This window comes from Heterocephalus glaber, unplaced genomic scaffold (genome assembly GCF_053883595.1).
Source record: "Heterocephalus glaber isolate CG9 unplaced genomic scaffold, H.glaber_assembly_v1.0 deba00001428, whole genome shotgun sequence".
NCBI classification, from domain to species: Eukaryota; Metazoa; Chordata; class Mammalia; order Rodentia; family Bathyergidae; genus Heterocephalus; species Heterocephalus glaber.
The window spans coordinates 32,343,835-32,370,116 of record NW_028258293.1 but is presented as its reverse complement, the minus strand read 5'-3'; the positions used below and the strand labels follow the sequence as shown (position 1 = coordinate 32,370,116).

Genomic DNA, 26,282 nt, shown 5'->3' with positions numbered 1-26,282 from the left:
CTTCAAGGCACAGCCTTTTTTATTGTCTGAAGTTTCTCATCCTTCCAGCCTAATAATACATTAAAAATCGGTAAAAACTTGTCTCATCTTTTGATACTCAGCAACCTTAAGGACAGGGACTCTGCCTTAGTTGTCCACGTATCTCAAGAGCCTGGCACTGGACCAGGCGTGAACAGGTGTTTAAAAACATGGAGGAGGCTGACAAGAGAATAGTAAGAACGACAGTCACAGGCATCATTGCTGAGTGATTTATTTTACTCGTATGGCTACATTAGCAAGTGGAATGGAAGACTCCTCCCACCCTGACCCCTTGTGCAACCAAGGCATTATATTCCTTCACTGCTTGTTCTGTCTGGAGGACCCGCACATCAATGCCTTGTTTCTTGAGATACTCCACAGTGGATGGGAGCACCTGGGAAGGAGAAAAAGAGAAGAGTAAGTAGGGGGAAGAGCTTACTTTCCTGCCATGAGGGAAGTGCACTGTACAGAATTAGACAGTAACATCTGTCACACCTCAATCACCCAGTGTGTCACTAGTCCAATATCTGGCAGTGAGCCCCAATGAATCAAAGAGGCTTCTAAGGTTTTAGAGATGTAGTTCAGGGTGGAGTATGTGTTAGCATGCTTGAGGCCCTGAGTTTAATTCCTAGCACCAGAAAAGAAAAAGGAAGGTGCTTTGAGAAGGTGACAGAAGTGTAATTAATACCCATGCAAAAAGCTCAAGTGAAATAAAAATGGGAAAAGCATGGATTTTGGAGTAAGTCTTGGATTTAAGACCTTACTAGCAGTGTAACCTTGGGTGAGTAGATTAAATTCTTAGGCCTTTCTTTCCATATCTATAAATTAGAATAGCACCTAGTTCCTAGTATTGGAATAAGAATCAACTAAGCGATGGTATGGAAAATGCCTAGCGTGCTGCAGAACCCAAACTATATACATTTTAAAAGTCTGAGTTGGTTTAACCTGAGTTTACATTTTAACTTTGCCACTTTATCAACTAAAAGATCTTTGGGCCGGGGATTTAGCTCAATGGCAATGTGCCTGCCTTGCAAGTGCAAGGTCCTGAGTTTGATCCCTGGTACCGAAAATAAAAAAAGATCTTTCACTAGTTATTTAAAGTGTCTTAGTTCTAATTTCTTCACCAGTAGAAATAACAATGCTTACATCACAGGGTTGGTGTGAGGATGGAATCATATATATATATATATATATATATAATTTTTTTTTTTTTTGGTACCAGGGATTGAACTTGGGACCTTGCTTGCAAGGCAGGCGCCAGAACCACTGAGCTAAATCCCCCACCCGGAATTAATATATCTATACCGCAGCTCAGAAAGGCCTTTCTTGACCAACCCAAGAGGAGCCCCTCATAAGTCACCTTTTTGTTCACAGAATTTATTCTGTGAAATTCTAGTTTTTTATTATCTACAAGGGGGATGAAACATGTTTGTCATTGTCCTTGGTGCCTACAATACTGTCTGACCTATAGAAAATACTTATATATTTGTAAATTAATTTATATAGAAGATATTTTCAATACAGCTGTTATTAGTTGATATAATCTTAACTCTGGCTTGTCCTGAATTTTTTTTGTAGAAGTAGAGTTCAATTAGATTGTGGCTCCTAAGAAAGAGCTGAATGAAATATTTTTAGTATATATGCTGTTGAAGCATGAATAAAATATTTTTAATATGCCATGTATCACTTTATGTATAAAAGATTTGTAAAAGAAGCCTTATATATAGAAATTATTGTACTGGAAAAAACTAGTTTAAATCTAAAAATTAAATTAATAAGAAGACCCCTTCATCAGTATTGAACAAGATTATAGGACATCTATATAAAGGGAAGAATGAGGTAGATCTCACTATACTTATGTAGAAGGCCATCTATGATGTAATGTATTGGGGGTTGTTACAGAACCATACATATAGTGTGATTCTTTTTGTTTGTTTTTGGTACTGGGGATCGAACTTCGGACCTTGCACTTGTGTGGCAGGCGCCGGAACCACTGAGCTAAATCCCCGGCTAGTGTGATTCTTTTTATATGATATGGTTATAAATATATATATGTGAGGATCTATATGTATAAACATGTATATATTTACAGATAGATACAGAGAACACTGGAGAATTGTATACCATGTATAGAGGTCAGAAAGGGAATATCTTTCACCTTTTAAAATCTACATCTCTGCATTAAATCTTTTGTTTTATTAGTGCATGTTTGTAATACAGAATGAATACTTCACTGTGGGTAGTTGCTACATGTACATGACCTGTATATTCTTTTTATAGCCCCTTCCCTCCCCTTTCCCATCATCGTAGTCCCCTTCCCATTTGCCAAAGGTATATCTCCCTATTTCCTATTTCTGTATGAAATAATTTTATAATGAACATGTTTTCTTTTTTCTTTCTTTTTTGCAGTACTGGGGATTGAACTCAGGAGCTTGTGGTTGCGAGGCAGGTGTGGTGCCACTGAGCTAAATCCCCAGCCCAAACATGTTTTCTTTTTATTGGGACACATGTGTGCAGTAGTTTACCTTCCTTCTGTGCAGCTGGTACATGCACATAGCACATCTTGCTTCCTTTATTCATTCCCTTCCCCTTCCATCTCTTGATTCCCTTTCCCTCTGAGAACAATCCATCTCCCTACTTTCTATTGTCTATTATTATTTGCTGCTTATAATTTGGGATTCTCATCCATGTGATATTTAAGCTTGTATATCTGATTTATTTCACTTAACACGGTCCCAAAGTATCCATTTTTCTACAAGTGACTCAAGCTTATCTTTCTTTTTATAGCAGAGTAGTATTTCATTGTGTATAAATACCACATTTTTTTTATCCACTCATCTGTTGATGGATACACAGGCTGCTTCCAAGCTTTGGCTACTATGAATTGTGCTGCTATAAACATGGGTATCCATGTATCACTGTAATATGATGTCTTTAACCTTCTGGAGGATACCTAGGAGGGAATAACTGGGTCAAATGTTTCTGTAAGTGAAATTTAAAAATCAGTGTTTCCTTTCCCGAAAGAGGCCAAAGGCATAACTTGAATGTGTCCGAGAAAAAATAAAGTACTATAAAATATGCTATAAATTGTAAAGCAGTATTAAAATGTAAAGTATCAAATATAGTCATCCACCTTATAATGGATTTTCAGTCAGTGCATGTACAAGGGATTTCTCACCCGGTGATGTTTTACAGCCATCTTGGTGTAAGTACATGATGTGCTGTGAGCACAGTGATGAAGTCACCTAACAACACACTGCTCAGGATGTATCTCTAATGTTAAGTAACGTATGACTGCATTGATCACTGCAGAATTTGAAAACTTCTGGGATTGAGGTATTTCTGAGAAATAGCTGAAACTATACAGTCTTGGGTTTAGGTAGACTTGGAGAGCCCAATCCTGATGGAGCAGCATAGGGTGTGTGTCATCCACTAGTTCAGCAAAATGAAATACAGAGATGACCTCCAAAGAGGGACATGTCTGTTGAGGTGAAGGTCCAAGAGATTGTCACTGTCTTCAGGAATGCTGTGCACAGCAACACCTACCTTCAAGGCCTCATTCATCCCTCGGCCAATCACAAGGGTATGTACACCCTTCTCCACCACCTCCTTTACATCTGCAGGCTGCACACCAGGAGAATGCTGGGTGTGGAAAGAGAAAGCAGAAAAGGTTCCAATCCTTTGCAACAGGCATTCCTTTGTGTGTGTGTGTTGTTTCAAGGGAGTGAACCTAGGGCCTCAATGGATGCTTGGAAGTGCTCTACCACTGAAGGTAGAAGTATAATCCCCACCCCTTTTTTACTTTCAGAGTGGGTCTTGCTTTGGCTGGCCTTGAATTTACAATCTTCCTGCCTGTCTTCTGAGTAGCTAGGCGCATAGGGGTACACCACAGTACCTGGTTGCAATAGACATTCGTATAAGATTGCTTGCTTGCTTGATTGATTATTCATTCATCGAAGAAGTGTTTACTGAGGCTTACACTGTGCCAAGCATCTCAGTCCTGATAATGAGAGAAGACACAGTACTGCTCGGAAGGAGCTCCAATTCTAGTGAAAAACATAGAAGACTAAAAAGAAAATTCAAATTGTACAAGTAGTACAGGAATTAAGTTCAGGGTACTATGAGAATATATAGAGAGACTGGGCATGGTAGCATGCACCTGTAATCCCACCAGAAGGTTTGTTGCAAATCTGATGCCAGCCTGGGCTACATGGTGAGTTTAAGGCCAGCTTGGATGACATAGTGAGATCCTATCTCAAAAACAGAACAAAACAGAAATACAACCAAGAACATGGTGAGATTCTGTCTCAAAAAACAAAAAAATTGAACCTCAAAAAAACCTTTGTAACAATCTCCATACTTTTCCTTTTCTGAGCTCCTTTCCCACGAAGTCTAGGGAATTTCCTTTTATCCTTTAAAACATATCACCCCGCTGGGTGTGGTCACACATCCCTGTAACTAAATCTAATGACCATAGAGAGGTGTTTGCCTAGTAACTGGCTGATTGCGGGTACACAATAAAAATTACTTTAAATGTGAACCTAACCTTCCCTAGGGCAAGCTATATTCGTGCGCACTCTTGTAGAAGAGGGCTATAAGGCTAAGAGAAGAGACAGAATGGAATATTAAAAAATAATTGATAGGGCCGGGGATTTAGCTCAGTGGTGCCGCCACCTGCCCCGCAAGCGCAAGGACCCGAGTTCGATCCCTGGTACCAAAAAATAAAAGTAAAAACAAAAAATAATTGATAAAAAGGCAGAATCAAGGAACATGGGAAGCCAGGTACATAGGCACATCCCTATAATCCCAGCTCCTCAGGAAACTGAGGCAGTAGGAGCACCTGAACACAAGAATTCAAGGCCAGCCCTGGGCAACATGGATCCTGTCTTAAAAAAAAGCAAACTATATCCAAAGAAAATAGAAGATAATAATGGAATTCGAAACAGGAATGAAGAAAGCTACAAGTTTATTCTTTGACTAGGAAATTGAACAGTCCTGTCTCTGTTAGAAACTGAATTTATAATTGAAAACCTTTCCACAGGCGTGAAATGCTCTAGGCACAAATGACTTCCTTGGCAAGTTCTTAAATACTTAATGAAAATGTCCAGCAAAATAATAGCAAATTCAAGGTTGGTTCAACACTCAAAATTCATTCACCAGGTGGGTGTGGTGGCGTGTGTATGTGTAATCCCAGAACTGTGGGAGGCTAAGGAAGATTGCAAGTTCAAGCCTAGCCTGGGCAACTTAGCTACTTAGACCCTGTCTCAAAATTTTAAAAAGGCTGGAGATTTAGTTCAGAGTGAAGGCCCTGGGTTGAATTCCCAGTACTGAATTCCCCACCCCAAGTCATTCACCATAGAATAAAGAAGAAAAAATGTGGAGCTGGTGGTATTAGCTCAGTGACTGTGTATGTACCATGTCCTAGCTTCAATCTCCAGGCATCCCCCCAAAGGAGGAAGAAAACCCATGTAATCATCTCAAATGATATAGCAAAAGCATTGGACAAAGATCACCATCTACTGATGATCTCTTCTACAGACTCCCAGCACACTAAATGAGAAAGGAACCTTCCTTCCCTGGTAAAGGATTTCTTAGAAAAACCTATAGCTAAACATGGAAGATAGTATTGAAATACTAACAATTTCCCCCAAATATTAGTCATAATGGATATTAGACAGATATTTACTTCCTCATAATTTCTTCAATCTGTTCATTCTACCCTATCTACTCCCATTATCCGTTGTTTGGACCACTGCAGTAACTTTCAAACTGTTCCACATAAAACTACTTTAGCCCTTTCTAATTATCCATTCTTCAAACTAGCCAGAACAATCTTTTAAAAACACAAATCTGTTCATGTTATCCTCTACTAAACATCCAACAACTTCTATCTTTAGAATAAAGATCAAACTCCTTAATGTGGTCACATTAAGTTCATAGCAGCCTGTCTGGGCTCACAGTCTACACTGTTCTCATGCTCTGTGCTCCTGGCACACTGGCCTCCATCAGTTCTCCCAGAACACATACTCCCTCAGCACTGTTGAGAAGACGAGTATGCATCGTATTCAGAATATGTAAAGAATTCCTAAAACAATAAGAACATCCAATTTTAAAAATTGGCAAAATATTGAGCATTTATTAAAGCAGTTATATGGAGGGCTAGTACACACAAAAAATCAGTATCATTAGTTGCTATGGAAATGCATACTAAAAGCACAATGAGATACCAAATGCTAGAAAGGATATAGAGAAATTGTATTTCTCATATATTTCTGGTGAGAATGCAAAATGTAGAGCTACTCTAGAAAAGAGTTTGGCAGCCTCTCATAAAGTTAAACATATGCAACTCAGCAATCACACCTCCTGGGTATTTATCCTAGAGAAATGAAAGCTCATGCTCACACAAAAACTAGTATGTGAGTGTTTATAACAGCTTTATTCATAGTAGCCTAACAGCTTTATTTGTAGTAGCTGAAAACTGTAAACAAATGTTCATTAACTGGTGAGTAAATTGATTGTATTACAGTTCAAGTAATGGAATATTACTCATCAATAAAAAAATGAATAATGACTTACATGGTGATGTTGATTGAATCTAGAAAGTATGCCAAGTGAAACGAGTCTTGAAAGATTACATACTGTATTACTTCATTAGTAAGATAAATTTTAGTAAGATCTTTATATTAGATAAGTTGTTAATTTCCTGATTTTGATCATTGTATTATGATTATGTAACAAAATGTCCTTGTTTTCTTAGGAAATACACATAGGTATTTAAGAGTAAAGGGGTATAAGCCCATTGTGGTGGCACATGTCTGTAATTCCAGCACCCTGGAGGCTGAGGCAGGAGGATTACCATGAGTTTGAGGCCAGGCTGGGCTACATAGTCAGTTCAAGGCCAACCTGAACTATGGGATCTCGTCTCAAAAAAACAAATCCCCCCTCCCCCGCAAAACAGACAAACAGAACAAAGGGGTACAATATCTTCAACATACTCAGATAGTTCAGACAAAAATTATCTGCAGACGGAAAGGATGATAAAATACGACAAAATGTTAACTTTTGGATTTGAGTGAAAGATATATGAGAATTCTTTGTATGATTGTAGTAATTTACAAATCTAAAATTTGAAAGGGATATATATGTATTTTGTTTTGTTTTGTTTTTTGGTACCAGGGATCGAACTCAGGTCCTTGCGCTTACACAGCAGGCGGTGAAACCACTGAGCTAAATCCCTGGCCCAATATATATGAATTTTTAAAGTGTAGTGTGTAGACATGTTGTAGATTAGCAGGAAGAGATCTTATATAGACACACACATGTCTACCTGCTCCCTGATTTCACCAAAGCAGCAGAGCTGACCAAAACCCAGGTGCTACATGCAGGAAAGATGCAGCAGCATATTTTTGTAAGGTTTCTCTATGTCTCTTGATTCCTTATGGAGTGCACTTGTTGGTGCCATTCTTCAGTCATGTTCCAGAGCTGGTAACAGCCAAATTCTGTCACTACTTCCTTTTGGATTCAGGCTTACACTAAGGTTGTATGTGCTCAAGTGTGAGGGAATGTCAGAGTGCTCTAGGCTAGAAGCCCTGCATATCAGAGAGCAGCCAGACTCATGGACAGCAAAGATGCACACTTCTCTTGGCTCAGGGTATTGAGCTGGTGTCCAGGTGCCTAAAGACCCAGCTTTCCTTGTTTCCCACAAAGATAGGAAGAGATTTGGGAAAACTAGATTGTTTTCTTACAGTTATTTAAGCTTGCAACTTTAAAAGGCTTTAAACAAAGTAAGATGTATTTGCACATAATTGCAACTAGTTTTTAGAGAGTGTAAGAGGATTGGATTAGACACCCTTTTTCTCTTTTTTCTTTTGGTACCAGGGATCAAACTCAGGATCTTGCGCTTGCGAGGCAGGCGCCGGAACCACTGAACTAAATCCCCGGCCCTTAGACACCCTTTTTTAAAAGTTCCACAACTCTCTTATTAATCCTAGAACCACCCTGAATTGAATAAATACAATTTAAACAACTTAAATTTTCTTTTCTGGGGATATGTCCAGTGAATATTTAATAGAATTACGAATCAGAGTGGGAGATCTTCACCACCCTAAAATAAATGCATTTACATGAATTATCGAATGATTCATTTAACAAAGAGTAGCACCTACTTTGAGTAGTGCCATGAACCCCAGACTCTTAAGAACTCAGAGTCTAATGTAATGAAACAAGGTCACTGACTGCTAGAAATCAAGTGAAAGGTCAGAAGAGTGCAAAACTAATCCTCTGGAGATTCCGAGGCTGGAGACAGCCACAGCCCATCAGAGTTGCTGGGTCAGTGGAACTCAGTGATGAATTTGGCTGCTGCTGCTCTCTGTAGGCCCAAGGTGCCACACAGAGTAATGAAAGATAACTGCCATCGCCTGTGGATCCAGGCGCTGGTGCTGATTACTCTCAGCTTCGTGCAGAGGCCTGGAATTGGAGCACCAGACTGTTACTAAGGCATCCTCAACCTGCCACCAGCTCCTCCTGTGCATCTTTCAAATCCTCTGGGCAAACCACTAATCCTCTCGTCCCTACTGAGTGTCTGACTTAGTTCCTCTTCTTTAAGAGGGTTTCTGTCACACAGCCTCAGGTTGTAAAAGCTTATTTTTTCCCCTGGGGGAAAAGCTATTAATTGTGGGGAAAATGTCCAGCTATCAACCATCATGCACACTAAAGAAGAGAATGGCATCTTTTATGGCTCAGGGATTTTACAATAAATTTGAAAATTACACTTTCAAGGAAGAATTTCCTTTTGTCAAAATTAAGTGAGTGTAAATGAGGAGTAGCAATGCCATTATCTATCTGGCTGTGTTGCTGATAAAAGCAGATTCTGGGAGTGAAGGTTAAAGGATCTCTGGAATCTGTCCCTGGTGAACACTGCCTGAGTCACATTCTCATTATCGTTCACCTGAATCAACAGCCTGTCTCCACCAAAGCGGTGGCCTGCTTCTGTGTCACAGGCCCTTCTGGCAGTCTGGTGAGGCATGTGACTCCCTTCTCATACTCATGTTTTAAAATGCATAAAACAAGCTGGGCTGTTAGCACACACCTGTAATCCCAGCACATGGGGAAGCTGAGGCAGGAGGATCACCACAAATTCAAGGCCAGCATGTTCAAGGCCAGGCTGAACTACATAACGAACGAGACCTTGTCTCAAAAAACAAAACAAATGCTCTGAAATCTGAGCATGTGCTCCAAACAGTTTCAGATTTTGGAGCATTTTAGAGTTCAGATTTTTGGATTAGGAATGCTCAGCCAGTCTATGCAAATACAGTGGTACTTCACTCCAGGAACTTAATCTTTTTTATGATTCTGGGGAAGATGGCCACATGTTTGTGTAGGGAAGATGGCTACAGCTGTGTTTTTCACTTGATGTGGAGTCTGTGAACAGAAACAAAATTGTGTCGAATGCTTCTGTTTGAGAACCTAACTGTGAACAGAAGGATTCATGAACTGAGGTATTACTATATTCTGAAATCCAAAAAAACTGTAAAACCTGAAACACTTCTGGCCTCAAGCATTTTGTGGTGCTGGGGATGGAACCTAGGCCTCACTCATGGTAAGCATATGTTCTATATCACTGAACTACATCCCCAACCCCAGCCTTAGTCATTCCTTCAAAATCCACTCTGCCTTCTGTAGCACACGGCTGCTAAACTTTTTGTACTCCTTGTAGGTAGGTGTGGCTGTGTGACTGCTATCACCAAAATAAAATTCAATGGAATGTGAGTAGAAGAAATGAGGTCACATCTAGGTTTGGCATGAGCTTCTCTTCTCTTCTGCCTTCCTTTCAAATCAGGACCTGGCACGCCTACAACGAGTTCCCACCATTCAGATGCTGGAGGAGATGGCAGACCAACAGAAAGAAATAATCTGGTTCTCTAAGGGACCCTGTGCAGCAGAGCTTTCCCTACTCCCTACCCTGCCCTGCAGTTTAGAGTGGCCACACTAATTTATGAGAGAAATACACTGATCTTCTTTAAGCCACTGGATTTTGGAATTTCTATTACAACAGCTTTGGCCTTTACACTAAGCAATCCACAGACACATTCTTGGTTGCCATTATGTGACATGGACCGAATGTTCAGAACTCAATCACACTAGACCACTGTATGGGATTGAGTCTTATATGCAGAACATATATAAAGGCCATTATCTTATGAGAGCTCAGCTATATATTTTCAGAAAAAGAGAAAGAACTATGGAAATAGTGAAAGTAATACCCATTCTACTCAAACAGCATGTGTTCTAAATTGAGCATGAGATAGCAGACACAGATCTAGTACTTTTTATCATGTTAATTTCATAGTAGCTGCCTCCAATGTGAACCACTGATTCAATGTTTCTGTGTTTCAAACTACAATATGCATTTTTTTCATACAATGTAGACCCTAAATGCAAGGCAATTACTTTATCTGGTACTCAATCAAAGATAACACTATGTTCTAACATCTAAGATCTTAAAGGACTAAATAATTTTTTAAGTTATGACTTTAAAAGTTAATCTCTGAATAAGATTCAAGCCTATTCTATTAGCCTCAATAATCAAGAGTCATAGGACTCATGGAATGGGGAAACTTTAAATGTCAATCTAGCCCCAACCAACAGCATATATATCTATATATATCTATATCTATATCTCTCTCTATATCTATATATATATCTTCCAGTACCAGGGATCGAACTCAGGACCTTGCACTTGCCAAGCAAGCATGGAGCCACTGAACTACATCACTGGCCCACATATAATTTTTAGAGCAAAACATTTATTGGTACATTTTAGACATACATAATGATAACACTCATCATAGGGAATTTGTACCTGTACACAATACCTCCCACCTTTTTCCCATCCCCCTTCCCCTCAAGCTCCTCCCCCCTCCTATATACAAAAGCTTTGTTTTCACTCTTTCCTTCTATTTTCACTTTTCTCCTCCCTTTCTTCCTATCTCCCTCCTCCCCTCCCTTGTTCCCCTTCTTATTGGAATATTTTCTTCCCATTTCCCAATATCTGTTATACATTTCAGTCCTTTTTTTCCACTTTCAGTTTCTCACACCAGAGAAACAATGGGGTATTTAAACATGTGTTTCTGATTTATTTCACTTAAAGAGTATGGTCTCAAGGTGCATCCATTTAGCTATAAATGTCTGAAGCCCATCCTTCTTTATGGCAGAGTAGTACTCCATTGTGTAAAAAAACTACATGGTTGATGGGCACTTGGGCTGTTTCCAAGATTTAGCTATTACAAACTGTGCCGCTATAAACATGGGTGTGCATATATCGCTGTGGTAGGATGCTTTAATTCTTTTAGAAATATACCAAGGGAATAGTTGGGTCGAATGGAGCCTCTAGTTTTAGGTACCAGGATCGAACTCAGGACTTTGTGCTTGCAAGGCAGGCATGGTGCCACTGAGCTAAAACCCCAGGCCTAGTTTTAGTTTTTTGAGGGATCTCCACGCTGATTACCACAGCAGCTGCACCAGTCTACACTCTCACCAACAGTGGAGAAGGGTTCCTTTTTCCCACAGCTCCTCCAGCACTTGTTATAGGGAGATTGGCCTGTAATCCTCTTTTTTGGTTGTATCCTTTTCTGATTTTGGTATCAGGGTAATGCTTGCTTCCAAGAATGAATTGGGGAGTATTGCTTCCTTTTCAATTTCATTAAAGAGTTTGAGAAGTAGTGGCATTAGGTCTTCTCTAAATTTCTAGTAGAATTTAGCAGTGAATCCATCAGGGCCTGGGCTTTTCTTTGTTGGTAGGTTTTTAATTACAACTTCAATTTCATTGGCTGATATGGGTTTATTCAGAATTTTTATATCTTCTTGATTCAGAAGATAATAAAATCCTTGATATTTCCATTCTGTAATTATGACACAAACTGTCCTTCCCATCGTTTAACACTGAAAGAATAATAACATTAACCTAACTCAGATATCAGAAAGGATTAAAAAATTGTTTAATGACATTATGAAAAATTCAACTCAGAAAACATTTCAGTTCCGGATTTATAGGCACCACACTAAATGCATACTTCTTGCTAAATAAGAGAAATAAATAAATATTTATTATAATACAGGTGAACTGAGCTTAGTGCTGTAATAGAGGTTATAAAGTTTTAAATAATGAGAAAGGAGCAAGCAGCTCATTCTCTCAGGATTGTCAGGAAATGCTTTCTAAAGGAAACACTGAAAGCTTAGGAACTGAAAGATACATAAGATCTCATCAGATACAGAGGGAACAGTTCTTTCCAAGTAAAGGAATGATTTTAATGAGCATATAGAAGACTAAAAGATTATGGTAGATTTGGAAGACAATTAGTATTTGGTATGGAATACCTAGGCCCTCTGATGTGTGTTAGGAAATACAGGAGATCAGGCTGAGGAGAAGTTCAAACCGTATCATTAAAAAAATAGTCTTGAACAGTACCCTGGGTAATTCTTACTGGATTCCGAGATACATGGAAAGCCACTGCAATTATCTAAGCACAGCGCTGGCAAGACCAGTTTTATCTTTTAGAGATTATAAAAGAAGATAAATCTAATAAAGGTAGCAATATGAGGCAGAAAGACCAGGGAAAAGACTAATGCCATGGTTTAGGTGAGAAAACAGGTGCAGCAGGGAGTAAATCTGAAAGACCTTGTTGAGGCTGCTGAGTCAACAAATGTACTTTATCAAATGTACTGGGGAAGAAAAATGGAGAATTAAAAATTGTCTCTGATGTTCTTTTAAGTGACTATGGAGAGTGATACCATTAGTAGAAATAGGGAACACGAGGGCCAGGGATTTAGCTCAGTGGTTGCGCCGACTGCCTTGAAAGCGCAAGGTCCCAAGCTTGATCCCCAGTATCAAAAAAAAAAAAAGAAAGGAAGAAATAGGGAACACAAGAAAAATACCTGGATATCCCACCTTGGAGGGTTGGATGTTGATGAAAGGAAAAAGCCAGCTTTGGATATGCAGATTTAAGTTAGCCAAGGAACATCTCACATGCAGAGGCCCAACATGCAATCAACCATTATGATAGTCTGGATGACTGTTTTGTAGATATTTACTCCTCTTGCCCTCCTAATATTGACAGAATGTATTTCTATGTTCAGTGGATAATTGGACATTGATGTTGGTGAATCTGTGATTAGCAAGACCTTGAAATATGCCAGCTCAGTGGGGCTTGTGCCTGAGCTATGGATATCATCATAAGAATAGGTCATGAATACCTCACTCATTCAAGGAGAACAGACATATAAAGCAGAGGGCTGGGGCTGTATCTCAGTGGTACAGTACCTGCCTAGCATGTGCAAGATCCTGAGTTTGAGCCCCAGTACTAGGGGGGAAAAGAAAGACGTACATAGCAGAGTCCATCCAGTCAACTTGTCAACTGCAGCTTGAAGTAGTGTTGCCCCAGTTAGAGCTATCAGGATGATAATAAATGATTATTATTATATATCATTAAGTTTTGGAGTAATCTGTTAAACTAGGTGAATGGTACTACTACATATTAGAGCATCAAAAGAGCTAGAGATGATACTTTCATCAGCTGGTGCAAAAATAAATTTGGTAATCTGAAGATATAAGTATTCCCTTAACACTCTCAGGCACTTCTTGCAAAGACTTGTCCATGATGCAGCATTTAATATATACATCAGAACATTTCATGACTAAGACTCTATAAAAATGTAAATCACTTTTATCATAATTAAGCCAACTTTTGGAGGGAGGGTAAAGAGCAACTAATGGTCTTAAGCATTATTTTTTTGGTACCAGGAATTAAACTCAGGACCTTGTACTTGTGAGGCAAGTGGCCGCACCACTGAGCTAAATCCCCAGCCCCAATTTTTTTTTTTTGTCTCAAGCATTATTATGTGCTAGGTAATTCAGGAAGAGAAGACATTAAAAAAAATCAACTATGGGCTGGGGATTTAGCTCAGTGGTTCCGCTGCCTGCTTTGCAAGCCCAAGGTCCTGAGTTCAATCCCCGGCACCAAAAAAAAAAAAAAAATCAACTACAGGGTGGGGATTTGGGTCAGTGGTGCTTCAGCCTGCCTCGCAAGCACAAGGTCCTGAGTTCAATCCCCTGTAACAAAAAAAAATCAACTATTATGTATGAGGTACTACTTTGCAAATGCTTTTCAAAGATGGTAACATTCATTCATTCATTTATTTATTTTTGAGACAGGTTGTTTACTTTTGAACTATGTAGTTTAGGCTGCCCTTGAACTCACTATGTAGCCCAGGCTGGCCTTGAACTTGTGGTGATCCTCCTGTTTCAGTTTCCCGAGTGCTGAGATTATTGGCCTTTGTCACCACACCTGGCTTTCAAAGATAATAACATTTAATACCAAAGTGACCCAATAAAGTAGATATTGTTCAGGCCTCAAAGAGACTGATTCAGTAGGTATGGAGAGGGAAGGAGATAAAGGATCTACTTCGATCATTACAGTTTGAGGAGGAGTTCCACTGACCCACTTCTAATTGAAAATTATTAAAACCAACAAAACAACAAAGAAAAAACAACCAAATGGGGAAAAAATAAGAACCAAGATACATCATGTACAGGTACAAGCACCCAATGATAAATGTAAATGTACTGTATACCTAAAATGTACCAATAAAAGAATTTAAGCAAAAAACCCGCCAAAAATCAAAAAACAAACAAAACCAACAACCTCACCAAAACAAGAACAAACTTCAACAATTCAAAGCCTCTGGAAATGACCCTAAGAGCAAACAGTAAATGAAGAAACACCTACTCAAGAAAATCTAGACCCTGCCAGCACACAGGAGGTGAGCCGCTCCCAGTGCACAAGAGGAGGCTTCCGGGCCGCTGTACCACCCCCTCCAGCACACAGGAGGTGAGCTGCTCCCAACGCACAAGAGGAGGCTTCTGGGCTGCCATAGCACTACTCCCAGCGCAGAGGAGGTGAGCCCCACGGGCACCAGCAGCATCCCCCCTCAACCCTGATCAAAATAAGAAGACACGTAAACAAGTCTCAAAAACAGACTTCCAGATCACCTACAGCAACCCCAAAGGGAAATGTGATGGAACTCTATGATACTCAACCACCTGGACTCCCTGAACTGGCAACAAAACAGGATCTGGAAAAAATGAAATGAGAAAGAATTTCTCAGAGAACAGCAGAGATTGTGCTCATAATGCAAGACATGATTAATAAATCTAGAGAGGAGCTCAGGAACATGATGGAATCCTAACATAGAAAACAAATGGAATCCATAAAATAGATGCAAACAGATTTCCAGGATATTAAAAACTCCATTGAAAGTGTATGCAGCAGAATGAGCCAATGTGAGGACAAAATTTCAGATATAGAAGATAAGATTGCAATTAGTGACCAGGAAAAGAAAAATTGCTTCAAAATTGTAAGGGACCATGAGGAATCAATCCAGCAACTGCTAGACAATGCAAAGAAGAATAACATAAGACTGATTGGAGTCAATGAAGAAAGAGAAGAGAGTGCAGATGACATAAAAAAACTGTTCACAGAAGTAATGGCAAAAAACTTCCCAAGCAGGGGAAAAGAACTTGACATGCAGATAAGTGAGGCATATAGGACTCCAAATAGCCTTGATCAAAAAAAATCTACACATAGGCATATAATTGTTAAGATTCCAGAAACTCAACAGAAGAACAAAGTTCTACAAGCAGTTAGAGAAAAGAAACAAATCACATACAAAGGAAAGCCCATCAGAATCACAGCAGACTTCTCAATGCAAACCCTCAAGGCAAGAAGAGCTTGGAATGATGTATTCCAAGCCCTAAAAGAAAACAGCCTCCAACTCAGATTGATGTACCCTGCAAAACTATCTTTCAAAATTGATGGAGAAATAAGATACTTTCATGACAAAGAGTACCTTAGGAACTTCATGAATACCAAACCAGCACTCCGAAAAATTTTAGACAATGTCCTAGGAAAAGACAATGAGGATCATAACCCCAGGAAGCCCCGCAGAATGAATCCATCAGGTGCAACAAGAAATTAAACCCAAAGGGGGAGAATCCAACAAAAGAAAAAGTCATGACAATGATAAGTCAATATGTATCAGTTATAACCATCAATGTTAATGGTCTCAATTCACCAATCAAAAGAAATAGACTGGCAGAATGGGTCAAGAAGCAAGATCCAACAATATGCTGCATACAAGAAACACATTTAATTAAAAAAGAAACTCATAGACTGAAAGTTAAGGGTGGAAAACAATACTCCATGGGACAGGAACCCGAAAAAAAAAAAAAGCAGAAGGAGCTATCCTCTTTGCAGATCAAGTGGATTTCAAATGAAAATCTGAAACACTCTGGTCCCAAGAATTTCAGATAAGGGATACTCAACTTTTATGTACAAATCTATTGTGAACATGTGTTTTCATTCCTCTCAAGTAAAAACTTAAGAACAGGGCTGTTGGTTCTTAACAGTAATACAAGAAATTTCTATATTTTCCAAAATGGTTTTATCATTTTACATTCACATTAGCAGTATTAGAAAGTTCTAATTGGTTCACACCTAAGCTGACATTTGTTCTTTTAAAACTTTTAACTTCATCTCCCTAATGAGTGTATAATTCAGTCTTGTTATTGTACTGATTAGTATGTTTCTGATTCTAGTGTTGCACACCTTTCCTTGTGCTGTACTGGATATTTATCATCTTTTTGTGTCTACTTTTTAATTGGGTTGTCTGTTAATGAGCTGTAGGAGTTCTTTATATATTCTGGTCATAAGTTACATGCATTATAAATATGGTCTGTTTAAGGACTACTTTTCATTTTCTTAATGATGTCATTTAAAGTTCTAAATTTTGATAGAATCTCATTTATCAATTTTTTTCTTTTATACATCATATTTTTTATATCCTAGGAAATTCTTGCCTACCCTAAATTCATAAACATTTTTCCTTATAATTTCTTCTTAAAGTTTTATAGTTTTAGTCTTTCATATTTAGGTTCATAGATCCTTTCAAGTTATTTTTATGTATGGAAATAAAGGGTTGAAGTTAATTTTTTTTTTTTGGTACCGGGGATTGAACTCTGGTCCTTGCGCTTGCGCAGCAGGCAGCCAAACCATTGAGCTAAATCCCTGGCCCAGGTTAATTTTTGCATATACGGATACCAGGTGTTCTTGTGCCATTTGCTTTTTTTTTTTTTGGTACCGGGGTTTGAACTCAGGACCTTGCACTTTCGAGGCAGGTGGCAGAACCACTGAGCTAAATCCCTGGCCCTAGTGCCATTTGCTGAAAACACTATCTTTTCCTCTGCTCTTCAACTGAGTTTATGTTCTATAAAATGTTAATGTTAAATAATCTTTCAAAACTCAGTGGACCATATATGTGTGGTTCTATTTCTAGATTCTGTTTTATTCCAATGATCTATATGTCTTTCCTTATACCAACACTGCCTTGATTACTGTACCTTTAGAGGAAGTCTTAAAATTAGGTAATAAATGTCTTCCAACACTGTTTGTTTTTTTTTTCTTTTTTACTTTTCTAGGTCCTTTGTACTCCTACATAACTTTTAAATTTCAATATCTAATTCTTCATTTATAGCAAGAATTCAGCATAGACCTGAATTTTTATACATACCTTGTGTTTTCTAATCCTGCTAAATTCAGATACAAGTTCTAGGGCCTCCTAGAGATTTCTTAGTATTTTCTCTGTAGATGATCATTTCATCTACATATAAAGATTTTACTTCTACCTTGCCAATCCTATCCTAATTGTGTCATTTTATTGCCAGGCTATTTTGGTTTGGGCCTATGTTTCAAATTTAATGGACAGATGAAGAGTAGGCATATCTGCCCTTGTTCTTCACCTTAGGGAGAAAGCATTGTATCTTCTCCATTCATATAAGGTGTTTTTGCTGGAAGTATGGAGTGCATGTCTTTGATCTGTTGAGAAGGTTCTGTTCTACTTCTAGTGTCCTGATAGCTTTTACCATGAACAGCTGTAGAATTTAGTCCAATACTTTTTCTCCAACTACTGACAGGATCATGTGGCTTTTTCCTTTTCTCTGTTAAAATGATGACTTTTGGGGGTGGATCTTCCAATGCTGAACCAACACTGCCATCCCTATAACAAAACCACTTTCTGCATACTGCCAGATCTGCCTTCTAATCATTTCTTTTGTTAAATAAATTTTTATCTATGTTCATATATTTTTTTTCTATTATCTTTATCCAGTTTTAGGATTAGCACAATGCTGAGTTCCTAAAATGAGGGGAGAAGTGTTCCTTCTTTTTTCTGCTTTAAATGTTTGATATAATTTATCAGTTAAAATGTATATGAGCCTGTTGTTGTCATATAGGTAGGTTTTCAAGCTAGGAATATACTTTCTTTAATAGGTGCTATTCAAATTTTATATTTCCTCCAGAGTTAGTTTCATTAATTTGTCTTCCAAGGTACTTCTTAGAAGTTGTCAAATTTATTTCAAAAACGATTTTTGTAACATGCTTTCTATATCCTTTTAAATTCTGTGAAATCTGTGGTAATATCTCCTAGATCTTGATATTGTAATTTTAAAAATGCATAATTGATATTGTGTAATAGGAAGAAAAGGTCTAAAGGAGCAGGGGAAGTGGGAGGAGTAGGGGAAAGGAAGAAAGGGAAAAGAAAAAATATGGGAAAAGGAAAAGAATGGAAACAAAGTCTTTGCAAATAGGGAAGGGTGGAGGGGGTGAAAGGAGGGCAGAGGAAGGGGAAAAAAATAAGAACCGAGATACTCATGTAATGGTACAAGATCTCAATGACGAATGTAACTGTATTTTATACCTAAAATGTACCAATAAACTTAATGGGGAAAAACAAAAAAGAAAATTTAAAGCCAGGTGCAATGGTGCATGCTTGTAAACACAGCTACTAGGGAGCATAAAGCAACAGGATCCAAGTTTGAGGCCAGGCTGGGCAACTTAGTGAGATCCTGTTTGGGGGAAAATAAAACAAAACAAACCTAACCCAACCCAACCCCAAAAATCAAAAGAGGAGGAGAAGAAAAAGAACATTAAAAAAATATTTTTAAATGTTGGGGGATCTGGCTCAGTGGTACAGTGTTGCTTTAGAATGCAATGAGGCCCTGAGTTCAATCCTCAGTAGTGGCGAAAAGACAAAAAAAAAGGAAGAAAATCTTTGCTGCAATGGACTGAATGTGCATCCTTACAAAATTGTATTTTGACACATCAGTGTGATGGTATTCAGAAGCAGGACCAATAGAAGGTCAGTAAGTCATGAAGGTGGGTCCCTCATGAAGGGGCTTCAGGCCTTTATAAGAAAAAGCCAGAGAGCTGGATAACTGTTTCTATCACATGAGGATCCAAAGAGAAGTTGGCTGTCTGCAGGATGCAAGCCCTTCACAGACTTCAAGTGCTGGCTTCCTGACTTCGCATTTTTAGGCCCCAAACTATGAGAAATAAATGTTTATTGTATAGGGCAGTCATGTATAATAACCTGAAGTGACTGAAGTATTTGGTAAGAAAGTGAGAGACTGTGGTATTCAAGTCAAGATTGCTGCCTGCCTCCTCCCTCTCCAGAGAGTCCACTCCGCTGCAGTGAAGTACATGGGGCTTTTTCTCCCTTCAGCTTTAACTGGAAGGCCTGCTTCCTGGGAGAGGCAGGACTTCAATGTTTGTCATCCTACCATCAGATTTCTGTTGCTATGTCTGTCTCAGGTGAGTGAGGAAGAGGGGTAGGGGCTCCCTTTTTAAAATTCTACTTCCACTCATGGAAAGGAGGCTCCAGCTTGGACACAGCACAGTAAAAATACTGGAAGAGGGGCCAGGGGTTTGGCTCAGTGGTTCTGCCACCTGCCTTGCAAGCACAGGGTCCTGAGTTCGATCCCTGGTACCAAAAAAAAATACTGGAAGAAGGGCCTGGGATTTAGCTCATGGCACCACACCTGGCTCACAAGCACAAGGTCCTGAGTTCGATCCCCAATACCAGCAAAAAAAAAAAAAAAAGAAAGAAAATACTGGAGGCAATGCAATATTAAGGAAACATAAATCAAGAAAAAAAGTGAAAATAGAAGGAAAAAAATGGAAACAAAGCTTTTGAACATAGGGAGGGGATGGGGGCTCGAGGGGAGGGGGAATGGGAAAAAAAGGGGCGAGAGGTATGGTGTACAGGTGTAAGTTTCCTATGATGAATGTTATTATGTATGTCTGAAATGTACTTGTAAATGTTTTTCTATAAAGAAATAAAAGGTTGAGTGTAATGGTAATGAGTTATACCTGAGCAGGAGGTAGAAAAGGAGGAGGAGAGACAAAGAGACAGACAGACAGAAAATTTTCACTTGGCTGTTATGGCTTGGGACAGTGAAAGTTACTTGGGGAGGCTCATGAAGTCTCAACCAAACCTAACATCTTACCTCAGTTCCAGTTTCTCTCCAATCCCAAGTCCGACTCCCTCCTGGCCATACTTTACAATCCTTATAGGTTATGGTAGAGCCTTGTACTTTCACTTGCCCCCATGAGAGGGAAGCAATTTCAGGGGAAGACATAAGCACTATTCTGAAATATGAAAATAAAAATGTGCTAAATCATTTGAAACAGCTCCAAAACACAGATAGTAAACCCCAATTCTCCATGACTAAAGAAGCATCTTTCTTGTACCTATGGATATAGCTCAGTGGCAGAATGTGAGCCTAATGTGCACAAGGTGGGTTCTATCCGTAGCACTGCAAAAATAAAAATAAATTTTAAAAAGAAGCACCTTTCTCTGCATGTAGCTGTCACTTACTGTCTAGAAGTCTAAAAAGTGACTATTATTCTCAGGACCCTAGGTCACCCAAGTGTGGAAACCAGTTAATACAATTACTTCTCAGACTCTAGAGGTAATCCTCGGGATATTTTTTGGAGACAAAAGGTGGAGATTCATCTCAGGATGATGGGTTGAGAAGGCTGATATATCTCTCTCCACAAAGAAACTATACAGCTGGAAAAAAAAAACTGTCATTCTAGAAATAAAATTAAAGGCAACCCTTAAACTAAGAAGTAGTTATTCATGGAAACCACTGAATTTCAGGTAAGAACAGCCTTTTTTTGGTTGTTCTTGCCTAGCATTGCTCCCATTCCTTATCCCAATTATGTCGGCACCAAAGTTCATCTAGGGTGGGGCATAAAAATTAACAAACTTTCTACCACTGCCAAAGGAGGCTCAGTTGATTGGGAGCATTATCAGTTGAAAATGCTCCCAGTGGCAAGAAAAGAGTGGCAACATAGGCAGGGACTTCAGAATCTCAGAGGTGATCTAGTTGTAGAGGACTTTATAGTCTCCACACATCCCAAGTGGACTAGAAGTCGTGAGCTGATGCATCAAAGACCTGATAGAGCCTAATTCACCCAGACATTCCAGGCTAATGGGGCCTGAGCGCATATACAGAGGACAAGCAAGGCTCAAGGGATACCAGTAAGATGTAAAAACCAGTGAAAAAAGGTAAGAATTTTGAGTTCATTCCTCAGTATACACATTGATCCATCAGTAGAGCATGAAAATCTTAAGTAGGTCAAGGTGTTTGAGTAAAATCTTGAATGAATCTTTGGCAGACTAGTAAGCTTTGCAGACAAAGAGGGAACCCCTGGAAATCCAGGCTTAAAAATAAAAATAAGAGGGAGGAAAAAGAACCTAAACAGGAATTTCAGTGGCTACATAGTACATGAGAGACAGAAATCACAGCTTTCTTTTCTTTTTTGGGGGTGGTGGTGGTACTAGAGATTGGACCTAGGGCTTCATGCTTGGTGGGCCAGGGCTCTGACCCTGAGCTACATCCCCAGATCTTTATTACTTAATTTTGAGACAAAGTCTCACTATGTTAAGTAGGCTGGCCTCAAACTTGTGATGCACTTGCCTTAGGCTCCTGAGTAGCTGGGATTATAGTAATGCTGTATTTTTTGTTTGTTTGTTTTTTGGTACCAGGGATCAAACTCAGGACCCTAGGCTTGCAAGGGAGGCAAAGGAACCACTGAGCCAAACCCCCAGTCCAATGCTATATTTTTTATTGTGAATTATAATGTTGCTTTATATGCTGTAGGCACAGGCATCTTATATCTTCTCTCATTATGTGGGTTGTCTTTCATGTTGTTGATGATGTCCTTTGAACTACGAAAGTTTTAAATTTTGACCAACTACATTTATTTTTTCTCTTGTTGCTTGTGCTCTTGATGTCAAACCTATGAAACCACTGCCTACACCAAAGCCAGAAAGATTTATGTCTGTTTTCTTCTAAGAACTTTATAGTTTTAGGTCTTAGATTTATATCTGAACCATTATGAGTTTTTTGTCTCAGAGATGACCTACTTGTAGTTAGGGAGTTCAACTTCATTCTTTTTCTTTTCTTTTCTTTTGGTACTGGGGATCAAACTAAGGCAGGCACGGCGCCACTGATCTACAGCCACTGAGCTACATCCCCGGCCCAACTTCATTCTTTTGTATGGATCTACAATTTCTCCAATATCACTTGTTGAAAAGGTGATTCCTTCTCCATTGGTTGGCCTTGGTATTCATGTTGAAAATCAATAGACTCTACATGTATGGATTTATATCTGGACTCACCATTCTATTCCACTAACCTATATGGCTGTTTATTAAGTCGGCTTGGGCTCTTATGACAAAATACTATAGATGGAATGGCTTAAACAAAAAAATTTATTTTTTACAGTTCTGGAGGCTGGGAAGTTCAAGGTTAAGTGTTATCCAGGTTGGTGTCTGGTAAGGGCCCTCTGCTTGGGGTTGCACATGCCCTTTCCTTGTACCTGCAGGGAAAGGTAGGGCATTTTCTTCTTATAAAGAACCAATTCTATCAAGTTAAGGCCCACCCTCAAGAACTCATTCAGTTTAATTACCTGCTAAAGGTGCAATCTCCAAATATACTAACTTAGGGAAGTCATTTGAAATGTAGGGAGATACAATCTACAGCAGCTATCCTATGGCAGTCCCACAGAGTCTTGATTATTGTTGCTTTATTATAACTTTTGAAACCAGGAACCAACCAAACTAAACAAAAAAAAGCCACACACATTAATAATTATACATAGAAGGCTCAGGGCAAGGGCTATTCTGCAATTGACATGTAAATAAAGTAGCCATATATATATTTTCTTTTCTTTTCTTTTCTTTTTTTTTTTCCTGTATTGGGGATTGAACCCAGGGTCTCTATACTGAGTGAACTACATCTTCAGCCCTTTTTACACTTGATCTTAGCCAAAAGGCCGAGAAGCGATTCCTCAGCCCTTTTTAAATTTTTATTTTGGGACAAAAAAAGGTTTCACTAAGTCACTAAGTTTTAAGTTATAAGTTCAGCTGGGCTTGAACTTGTAGATCCTCCTGCTTCAGACTTCCAGAGTGCTGGAATTACAGGTGTGTACCAGCATGCCTGGCTCATAAATTGGGATTAGACTCTCATACTGTTAGCGCAGAAGGGAAATAGATGGTAGGTAGTATTATGGGATGTGTGTTTATTTTCTTTTCAAGAACAGACTTTGTAAAGGGATGGCCTAAACCTTGCTTTGTAGTAAGATACTTCTTATCTTTTTTTGGTACCAGGGGTCGAACTCAGGGCCTTTCGCTTGCAGCGGAACTACTGAGCTAAATCCCCAGCCCTTCTTATCTTTTGACTGGATATAACTTTCTAAGTCCAGAGGACTTTGTTCCCATGCCAACCTGGATCAGACAAGGCAACAACTCTAACCTTATTTATCACTCTCCCTTTGAATAACAGTGTGAGGACAGAGAAAAGTACGGTGATGAAGCGTTAAAAGCTTTTACTCCTTTTCTTTTGTGGTACTAGGGATTGAACTCATGGCCTTCTGCATGCCAGGCAAATGCTCCATTACTAAGCTCCATCCCCTGCTCTATTTCCTTTTTAGAATATTATTTTTCAACTTTATGGGAGAGTGGGAAGTGAGGTGCCAAAGAGCTGAAAGACAGAAATATGAGTAACATTCATATAATGATATGGAATGAAATCTTCCTTTTGATTGGCAAGTTCTTTCTACAGCAATTCCTTAGCAGAGATATGATTTTATTTTCAATACTGTATAGCTGGCTTTTATTTAAGGTCAATTAAGTCAAGACTGTATGAAAATGTTTTAGATCTTTCCACAAAGTTGTTAAAAATGCATTCTGAGCTGCACATCGTGATGCGTGTCTGTAATCCCAGCACTCTGGGAGGCTGAGGCAGGAAGATCACAAGTTCAAACCCAGACTGAGCAACTTTGCAAGATTGTCTCAAAATAGAAAATAAAAAAGGACTGGGGATGTAGTTCAGTGTAAAGGCCCTGTATTCAACCTCCAATACCCCTACCCCACCCCACATGTATGATAAACACATACACACACACACATCACAAAACTTATTTAAAACATTTAAAGTACTGAATATACTTCAGTAGCATTAAATGCATCCACATTGTTGATTAGACTTTAATTTCTTATATTAGTGTTTTTTAAACTGGAATTTTCATAAGTATTTGCCAAGTTTCAAAATAAATTTTTTTTTTGTACCAGGGATCAAACTCGGGATCTTGTGGTTGCGAGGCAGGTGCCTGAACCACTGAACTAAATCCCTGGACCCCAAAATAATTTTTGTTCCTTTAACAGGGTTTATTACTCACATTTAGAGTACTATTCTAGGTAATAAGTTTCTTTTACAGAATTCTTTTCCTCTCTTGATAATTTTTTTTTATTCTTTAGATAATAATATAGACCACTGCGGTTTTTCTCCTCTTTTTAATTTTTTTTTTTTTTTTTGGTACCAGGGATCGAACTCAGGACCTTGCGCTTGTGAGGCAGGTGCAGTACCACTGAGCTAAACCCTTGGGCCCTCTTTTTAATTTTTTGACCTGGTAACATAGAATAAAATTCAGTGTGAAACTTTGTAACTATTCTCCATGTTCCTGATATAATTATTTGATCACATATTTCTTTATCTTCCTTCAGTCATAGATTTTCCTATTTTATGTGCTTTGGGATGTACCTTGCTTTAAATTATTTTTAGAACATAGTAGGTAAATTTTAAGTGCACTGAAAGTTTTGGCTCAAATAAGCAAATTTTGGCTGAATTCAGTTTAAATTACAGGAACACATTTCTTTAACAGCAACAATGAATTTTTTTTTTTGAGAGTTTCATTATGTAGTTTAGGCTGGCCTTGAACTCACTATGGAGTCCAGGCTAGCCTCGAATTCGAACTCACAGTGATCTTCCTGCCTCAGCGTCCCTAGTACTGGGATTACAGACGTGCGCCACCACACCCGGCTAACAATGAATAAAGTATTTACAATGTGCCACCACATTGAGCTAAGCAGTTTACTGCGAATTATCTATCAAACCCCTATGATGTAGGTGCTAGTAACACAGTAACCCATTTTACAGAAGTTCAAAGAAACAAGGAAGGGTCAGAATGTCATAAAGTAGTTCTGGTAGGACTCAAATCAGGCCGAGCTGCTTCCTAGGCTGCACATTCTATTGTGTACTGCTGGTATTTTTCTTTTCCAGTGGGATTCTTTGTGGAAGAACGTACATGACTAACCGCTACGAAACAGAACTTTGTATTAAACTTCTTTCTGTTCCACTGTCTCCTAGCACGTTCGCCCTCTTTGTGGAGGCCGAGTCCACTCCTCCACCCAGCCCCCACTGGGCCGCCCCTGACCTGAGACCCTGGGGCCTCAGCGCAGCCCCTTCCCCGCAACCCTGGGGTCCTCGGCAAAGCCGGTCCCTTCCAGACCTGGCCCGCCCCTCCCCGCCCCGCAGGGCCCAGCTCCTCGCTCTGGGATCCCGGCAGAGCACGTAGCAGATTCTTGTACCCAACGAGAGTAACAGCTCTCAGCAAACTTTCGCGAGCACTTCGGGACAAGTGTCCCGTCCCAACGGGTAATTCACTGCACCGCTCTGTCTCCCACACTCGCGCTCCTCCCAATTCTGCTCTTTTTCCGAGTCTTATTTCTCTCTCAACTTCCCCCTCTCTCTTGTGGCCGTTTCAGTTCCTAGATTCACTCCTCATCCCGCGAAAACTCACGCAACGCTTTTCTTCTCAGAGCCGCTTTCCGGACTGCGCTGCACTTTCTCTCTCACCTTTGAGCGCCCGGGGGCTCTCAGCCAGGTGCTCTTCCACTCCCCTCCCGGGAACTAGCGTCCGGCCGCTGGGCACATAGGCACCGCCCCCTCAAGCCTATTGGCTACCTTTTTTTTCAGAAAGTCCCGCCCCCGCCCTGCAGCCCGCCTCCCCGCCCCGCTTCCCTTG

At 39.4% G+C, this 26,282-nt stretch overlaps 1 protein-coding gene across 6 annotated transcripts; it reads right to left on the bottom strand.

Annotated features, from left to right (window-relative positions):
- Positions 1-234: 234 nt before the first annotated feature.
- Aamdc (adipogenesis associated Mth938 domain containing) lies at positions 235-26,232 on the bottom strand. Of its 6 annotated transcripts, none has more exons than XM_004869671.4 (4): positions 26,114-26,230; positions 20,414-20,555; positions 3,565-3,660; positions 235-412 (listed from the first exon to the last, which is right to left on the bottom strand). In XM_004869671.4, the coding sequence occupies exons 2-4, from the start codon at positions 20,543-20,545 to the stop codon at positions 272-274; spliced, it is 369 nt and encodes a 122-aa protein (XP_004869728.1). In that variant the 5' UTR covers positions 20,546-20,555; positions 26,114-26,230; the 3' UTR covers positions 235-271. The 6 variants fall into 6 exon arrangements, with proteins under 6 accessions (XP_004869728.1, XP_004869727.1, XP_021103935.1 ...); XM_004869670.4 differs by having other exon boundaries at positions 26,058-26,214; XM_021248276.2 differs by lacking the exon at positions 3,565-3,660 and adding an exon at positions 20,658-20,722 and having other exon boundaries at positions 26,058-26,202.
- Between the last annotated feature and the right edge of the window lie 50 nt (positions 26,233-26,282).

Bases quoted from the DNA above. Each gene is read 5' to 3' on its own strand.
- Aamdc (XM_004869671.4), bottom strand. From the start codon at position 20,545: ATGTCTTCCCCTGAAATTGCTTCCCTCTCATGGGGGCAAGTGAAAGTA. The intron at 3,661-20,413 runs GTAAGATGTTAG...TTCCACACCCAG, and splicing joins GGAGAGAAACTGGAACTGAG to CATTCTCCTGGTGTGCAGCC. The intron at 413-3,564 runs GTAGGTGTTGCT...TCTCCTTCCCAG, and splicing joins GGATGAATGAGGCCTTGAAG to GTGCTCCCATCCACTGTGGA.